The sequence below is a fragment of the Tauraco erythrolophus genome, chromosome 1, assembly GCF_009769465.1.
Source record: "Tauraco erythrolophus isolate bTauEry1 chromosome 1, bTauEry1.pri, whole genome shotgun sequence".
NCBI classification, from domain to species: domain Eukaryota; kingdom Metazoa; phylum Chordata; class Aves; order Musophagiformes; family Musophagidae; genus Tauraco; species Tauraco erythrolophus.
In genome coordinates, this window is record NC_141465.1 from 108,030,535 (window position 1) to 108,038,483 (window position 7,949).

General features: G+C 52.6%; 1 protein-coding gene across 1 annotated transcript in view; it reads right to left on the reverse strand.

The window, feature by feature from the left end:
• Positions 1 to 5,279, reverse strand: part of FREM2 (FRAS1 related extracellular matrix 2) — a 136,192-nt gene extending 130,913 nt beyond the window's left edge. The window contains exon 1 of the mRNA XM_086612625.1: positions 128 to 5,279. Within this exon, the coding sequence (XP_086468751.1) occupies positions 128 to 5,279 (5,152 nt within the window). The remainder of the gene's footprint in view (positions 1 to 127) is intronic.
• Between the last annotated feature and the right edge of the window lie 2,670 nt (positions 5,280 to 7,949).

Consider the following 7,949-nt stretch of genomic DNA (forward strand, 5'->3'; position numbering starts at 1 on the left):
ATAAAAAATAATAAAGCCATAATAAATAAGCTCACTTTTGGAAAGTTTCTCCCATCAATTATAGTAGAGTTTAGCTTGAAAAAGAATGTTTTCAGTGATCTAAAGAAAACACAGAGTATTGTAATACCTTGGGTGAACTGGCTGATGCTATGGTTGCCTTTCCCCAGGTGGATCAGGAAGCCATGGCGCGGTGCCTCTGTGATTCTGATCTTAAGAGTGACATGTAAACTGTCCCTGTCTTCCACTTTGAGCACCTTGTTGGTAATCAGAAACCCGATGTGACCTGTGGACAGAATACGGAGAGTCTGAGCACCTTTATTTACTACAATTTGAGGCACACTGTTGTCCACAGCCATTATTCGAATCTTCACAGTCTGAGGTTTCCTTGTTTCAAACACAGTGTTGGGGAAGACATAGAAATCAGTATGAGTGCCATCCGTAACAGTGAAAGAGAAGCTGTCCTCAACTGATTCTGTGCCATCATGTTTGTAGCTGATTAGATTTTCATTTAGATCTTGTTTAGTGAAGGTGGTGACCGGTTTGGAGTTATTGAACATGATCTGACCATGAACTGGTATTTGAGTGATGATAAACTTTAGCAATGCGTCGGGTGTATCTCTGTCTTCTGCAGTCAGTTCAAATGGGGTTATCAGTTTGTATTCATTTTCACTCACCACCAGGTTATGGATTGTAACGACAGGTTTCTTATTGTCCACATCGCTGATAGAAATTCTGAAAGTACGAAATACAGGGTTATAGCCATCGGTCACCTCAAACTCAAAGCTGTCCATTTTCACCTCATCTTCTGAAGTGTGAATGTAATAGACTTTATTGCCTGCTAACAGGAGTTGAGTAAAAGTGGAGATGGGTACCCCAGGCTGATCTGTGCATTCAAGATGACCACGAACAGGTGCTCTGGTAATAGTGAAAACTAAGTTCTCATCTGGGCTATTCAGGTCACTGGTGCTAAGCAAATCAGTAGTAAGGGTTACCTTCCCTCCTTCCTTCAAAGAAACCCCTTTGCTGATTACATCTGGGAAGACAATATCAATGCCACCTATTGTCACATAAAAGTAGCGGTCAATGAGAGGGTTTATTCCATCTGTCACATCAAACTTGATAAGATCACGAACTCCCTCTTGGCCAAAATGCATATATTGAATTAAGTTTCTATCCACTTCGTCTTGGGTGAAGTTCATTCCCAGGGTGATATTCTCAACTCCACCTGAAGGCTTTATTCTCTGCAAGAGGCCTTGTCCTGGCCCGTATCTTATAATGTATGTCAAGGTTTTGTCTTCAGAATCCAGGTCAGTAGCCTTCAATATTCTGTTATGAATAGTTTCTGTCTCACCTACTTCAATCTCCAAACCATCATTGATGGCCATTCTGGGTGTCTCATCATCTACAGGAATAACCATGATGAGTACTGTTTTCCTAACAGTATGTTTACCATCTGTGAGTTTCACCTCAAAACTGTCCTCCTTTGTCTCAGAGTCATCGTGTTCATAGAGAATGTTGGAACTCTCTGTTATCTGATCCAAGGTAAAGCTCTCCACTAGGACAGTTCCATTGACCAGCTGGTTCACAACGTGGCCATGCCTGGGAAGCCTGGTGATGGTGAACACTAAGTCATCAGCAGGAACGTCTGCATCAACTGCATTGAGGATAGGGGTATCAATAACCAGGCTCATGCCTTCCATCACAACAAACTCTCGCACAAAGATTTCAGGCTCTTCATCGTTGATCGGCATAATAACAATGGGGAAAAAGCGCCTTTGAGAAAAGTTAATGCCATCAGAACAGCGGAAAGCAAATCTGTCTTCAACAGGCTCTACACCCTTATGTATACTTTGGACATAAAAAATATGCCCTTGACGGAGGTCTTTCAAAGTAAAAGCACTTATAGCTACACCTGCTCTGGATTTTTCAGATCCTGGGGCTGGAGAGATATTCTCTACATACCCAGATGTGGGCTGAGCAACAATGGTGCAGAGTATATCATCACTAGGAGTATCCACATCTTCAGCCCTGAGGTGAGCAGGAGTAATGACCCGTTTGTCACCTTCTGTTACCATGAACTGCTCCCCCACAAAAATCTCTGGGGCTTGACTGTCAACGGGAAGAATGGTCACCAAGACTGAAACTCCTTGAACAACATTGCCCCTGACACTCCACTCCTCAGACAGGTCAGACAAGGTAAGGTTGAAGGTATCTTCTTTGGGCAGAAGGCCTATTTCACCACCAGTGTGAGCGTAAACCACAGCACCATCCAGCAGATCTCTCTGGGAAAATCTCTCTGCAGGCACCCCTTGGACCAGGATGTTCCCATGCTGAGGAGGATCCTCTACAATGAAGGTCAGCATTAAGTCATCTGTATCCTCATCCGTGCCCTGAATGACATTAGCAGTGATTTCAGCTGCACCATTCTCCAGCACATCCAGGTAGGAACCAAGAGTGCCCGGGGGAAACCGCAGCGTAGGAACTTCATCATCAACTGGGTGCACGTTCATTTTCAATGTGATGGGCACAAAATGAACCCCGTCACTCACATCAAGCCTGCAGGTATCACTGTTGGTCTCAGCTCCACTGTGCACATACACCACCCTCCCTTGCCTGATATCCTCCAGGCCAAAGACACCTCCTGGAATTAAACTGTACCCAGAAAGCTGCAACTGGCCATACCGAGGAGCCTGGGTCAGGATAAATCTGAGATGGGCGAGCTCAGTGTCCGTGTCACTGGCATCCAGCTCAGCTGGACTAAGGACATGGCTGCCTCCCTCAGGCAAAGTGAAGCCAGTATTAGTGATTTCAGGAGGCTGGTTGTCCACAGGCTGCAGGTAGATGGTGAAAGTCCCTTCGGCTACATTACCAGCTGCATCTTGCACTTGATACTGAAACTGAATCAAATGAGGAGCCACCCCTAGCTCCTCCTGTGGTGGACGGTACGATATCTTGTGATGATTGATCTGGGCTTGGGTGAAGTGGGTAACTTCCACAGAGTGATCCTCAGTCAGCACGAGGGATCCAAGGCGAGCCCCATATACATCTGGAGGGTGGTTAGTGTCAGTGTCAGTGGGGGGCTGGGTTATTGTGTAGCGGAGTTCACGGTCCCCTGAATCCTGATCTGTGTAACACAAGTGCTTCCTCCGCAGTGGGGTCACCTGCTGTTCTGCAACTATTAAATGCAGGCTGCTGCTACTATGCAGTTCTGGGGCTAATCTGTCTACAGGATGTACCCGGATCACAAAAGTCTGTGGTCCAGAGCGATTGGGTGGATCATTGTCATCCTGGACTCTAAAGACAAACTGGTCCAACACAACCCCAGGGCCAGGGCTGTGAGGCCCGAAGTGGTGGTAATACAGACGTCCTTCCACGATGTCCTGCTGCAGCCACTCTCTCACTGGCTTTTCATAGATATGGGAGCTCCCTGCTAAACCCAGCACCCGCCTCCAAGAAAAGCCCTCATCTTCCTCCTCCTCCCAGCCAGGAGGTGGCTGTGCTTGACGGAGGAGGAGCTGCCCAGCAGTGGGGCCAGACTCCACTGTGAAAAGCAGGATGGCATCCTGCGAGTCAATGTCAGTGGCGCTAAGAGCACGAGTGGTGATGGGCACTGTTTCACCCTCGGCCATAGCCAGCCCCGTGTTAGCGTTGAGTAGGGGTGGCTGGTCATCAGTGGGCACCAGGGTAATGGGAAAAAGGAACTCAACACGGTGGCGAGAGCCACCATCTTCCAGCCGCAGCACCAGGTTGTCACTGAGTGGAGACTCGCTGCCGTCATGCTGGTATATGACCCGACCTGCTGCCAGCTCAGCCACCGTGAAGTGTTTACGAGGGGCAGCTGATGCTGGGGTGTCCTCCAGCAGAGTGAGGTGGCCATGCCTCAACCCTGCTACCACACTCACCCGCACCTGCTCAAGGTCATCCTCATCACTTATCACCAGGTTGGGGCTGGGACCGGGGCCTGAGAGAGGCCGCGACTGCCCCTCATAAAGCACGAGGCCAGTGTTGCGGGTCACCACGGGTGCCAGGGTGTTCATGGGCTTCACCACAATCACGAAGGCAAAGGGCTCTGAGGCAGCACCCTCTGGGTCCAACACCTCCAGCTCGAGCTCAAAGAGCCGCTCCCGATCCGAGTCCTCCGTGGGTGGCTGGTAGGCGATGCGCAGCTCCCTCACGTCTCGCTGGCTGAAGGAGGAGACAGGCAAGCTCCGGTCATCTGTGCTGACCATGTGGCCCTGGCCGGGGCCAAACGGAGAGGTGATGTTGAAGAGCAGCAGGTCTGGTGGTGACTCGGCATCCTCAGCTGCCAGCATGTCGGGCGTGAGGGCGGTGAGGACAAACTGGTCCACCTCCATCATGAGCATGGCCAAGAAGCTGGGTTTGGGGGCCACATTCTCAGTCCCGGCCCGGATCCTCACCAGCACCTGGAAGTACTCGCGTTTCAGTAGTGCCCCACCGCCCGCCGCCTCCCGTAGCTCGGCCACCAGCGGCACCAGGTCGCGGTTGGGGGAGCCGCCGGCTGCCGTGTGCCGGTAGCGCAGCCCCAGGCGCAGGAACTCCTCGCAGTCCCACATCGAGCCGGGCAGCGGGCCGCCTCTCGTCGCTTCCCCGCCCGCGGCCGCCGGCGCGGGCGCCGCCGCCGGGGGGTAGTTGAGGACCTCTCCGTACCGGGGCAGCCCGACCAGCGGCGGCAGCAGACCCACCCGGCAGCGCTGGCGGCCCGGCTCGAAGGCGAACTCCAGGCTGCGGGCGTCCAGCGGGTTGCTGGTGCCCCGCAGGCGCTCCACGGTGAGGGGCAGGTTGCGGGTGACGATCTCCAGCTGGGTGAAGAGCACCTCCACCTCCAGCACCAGGGGCAGCACCAGGGCGCGGCTCGGCGAGTCGTAGCGCAGCTGCAGGCGGACGCGGTCCCGAGCGGGGCTGCGGCCGCCCAGGTGGGAGTACTGCACCTCGCGGGCGCCGAAGTCGCAGGGGAAGCGCCTGGGGCTCAGGTGGCCCGGGCGCTGCCACAGCGGGTCCTCGTCCAGCACGGTGAGGTGGCACCGGTCACCCGGCTGCACCTGCAGCACCAAGTCCCGCGCGGGGTCCAGCCAGGCGGAGCGGCCCAGGGGCACCCGCAGCCCGCGGTTGGCCACCACGACGGGGGCCGCCTCCGGCGCCCACGGCGAGGAGACCGCGGCGCTGTCTGGCGGCGGCTCAGGCGCCCCCACCCAGACGCAGCCGGCCAGCAGCAGCCAGCCGGCCAGCAGCCGCCGCGGCGCGGCGGGGAGGGTCTGCATGGTCCCTGCCGACGGAGCGAAGCGCCGGGAGCCCCCGGCAGCGGCGTCTGCGCTCCGCAGGGGCCGAGTCGCAGCCCCGCTCCTGCCGCCGGCGCGGCCCGTCCCGACTGGCTTGCCCCACGTCCACGCTGCGCTCTAGGGGGAGCGCGCCCCGCGCCGGAGGGGAGCCCCGCGAGTTGCGAAGCCCCGCCCTGCTCCTCCGAGCGGCCAATAGGCACCCGCGGGGGGCGAAACCGTCTGGCGCGATTGGACAGAGCGGTTTGCCAATCCTGCAAGCTACCGGAGGGAGCAGCCTCCCCCTCCCTCCCCCCGGCCCTCAACAGGTTGTTGAGAAGAAGGCGCCGAGAAAGCGGAGGGGCGCGTCCTGGCTGTGCGGGAACGGGGAGGAAGGGGGAGGCGGGGGGCACGGATCGCCCTGCCGGCGCGGATCGCCTTGCCGGCAGCCACCGCGGGAAAGGCGCCGCGGACCGCCCCGAGCCTCCGTCTCGGGGCGAGGACGGTGCCGCTCGCCTGCAGCGGGGGAGCGCGCCTCTGCCAGCCCCGGGAGGCAGCGGGAGCGCACCGCCGCTCCCCGCCTCCCCTGCCCTGAGCCTCCCCGCTCTCGCCTTAAGTCTTGGCTCCCTGGGGCAGAAGTAGAGCGGGGCTGTCCCCGAGTCGCCGCCGGGGAGGGCTCAGGGTTTCCCTCCCCTCTCGGAGTAAGCGGCGACAGGTAATGGCCGCCCCTGGCGGCGGGGCAGCGCCGCCCGGTTGCTGTCGGCGGCAGGAGCGGGGTTACCCCAGAGCCGAGCCGGACATGGGGGGGACGGCGGGGAAGGAAAGGTGCCTGAGGGAAACCGGGGCGGGTTTCGGGCGGAGAAGCGCCCCGGAGCTGCGGGCGGAGCGGCGGGGTGGGGACCTGCCCGCCGGCACCGCCTTTCTTTGCGCCAGAAAGACGACGGATAACTACCTCCGTGGCAAAATGTCCAGTTTCGTTCCTCGGAGGTGACTAGTCACAGCAGTGGGTGAATAAAAACTTCAGAGTATTTCTGCCGTCTTGTGTCTGCAGTTAAAAGCGTATTAATCAGAGCCCGAGCTTGCGGGAGTTACGTGCCTTTTAAAATTCCCAAAGGCAGGCTCGGGCGTTTTGTTCATCTTCTCTCACAGCTGCTAAAATTCTTTCTTGTTAATGAAATGTGATCCACAGCGTGTTTTAAAAAAGGTTTTTAACAATAGAAAAGCGCAAAATACTAAGGAAGGGCAGATTCAAAGATGACCTAAGGCTGTTCGGAAATGACTTTGTGTAAATTTCCGATGCCTTCTTTTAAAATCATCATTGAAGTTATCCTTCAGTGGTGGAGAAACATCATGGCATGTGATCTTGTTTTCTGTATGGAAAACTTGGATTTGGAATTTCACATGTGGGCACAGTCGTCAGCCACGTTTACACATAAGTATTCATTCCAATAAATAATTCAGCTTGATTCGGGGTAGGGGGACATCAGTGGACATCTGTTCTACAACACTGGGTTATTGTAATTTGTGAGATACTTTTATATTCCATTATTGACATGCCTGTGGAAAACTGCAGAAAGCTATTTTGTTAAACAAGCCTATACTGAATTATGGACTTGAATGCTGCTGCAAGAGGTAGTAACTCCAGTAGTTAGATATCTAGTGAGTTAAGCAACACTAATATGATTTCTCTACCCTTATGAGGCATTCAGTCTGGATTTCAGAAAGTTAATGTCTTATTTCTAAGCCTCAAAGAAAGATAATTCAGTAGAAAAAGTTGAGTACCAGGACCAAGAATCCCAGATTTTGTAAACACGATGTTAGTATCTTGTCTTGTCAGAGATGACAATATTCAGGATGGATGCAATTACCCAGATATAATGGTCTAGTAGGAAGTCCTGGGTTCTGTTTTAAAACATTTAAAAAAAAAACAAAACAAAAAAAAAACGAAAAAAAAAACCCCAACCAAAACCAAAAGACCCAGCACAGAGATTTGAGGTAGCATTGGGATGATTTGAAGGCATGTCTGCCTGCATGGGCATGAATAGTTTAACTTATTAAAAAACCTTGTGTAACATCTAAGTGTGATTCCAAATTTAGGCTGTAGTAAAATGAAGTTTCACGGAAGAAATGTTCAGTAGAAAATTTCGCATTTACTCACTTGAAGGGAGAAAGATTTTTATTTTTTCAAAATAAACTCCCTTTTGCAGCGTTTGCCACTCAAACCATGTATGTATGTGCATGTGTGTGTGTGTGTAGAGACAGACTTAGTGAAAAAGCGTAAGAAATCACAAATAGCATCTACTTTTCGATTTGTTGTTCTAGCAGAAGAAAAAAATAAAGGAACTAATGAAAAGTGCACTGTTTTTTTTCCTGTTTTTAATATCCTTAGACTGTTAGGTATAGCAGGTAGACATGTACCTTTTAACATATTTTCTATTTAATGATGATGTGTTTTGAACCGCATTTGTAACAGAGCAATCTCTTCTCTGTTATAGTCAGTCCAATATTTGTTGTGATGTTTATCAAGAGATCGTATCTGGAACATCTCTTTTCAATTGGCAAAGAGAGTTAGAGAAATCTAGCAGATGAAGGAATAGCTTTTGAAATACCTGTGTTGAAAGTGAATCGAGAAGGGCCTTCCAACAATTAAATTTTTAAGAGATTTAGCTTCTTAAA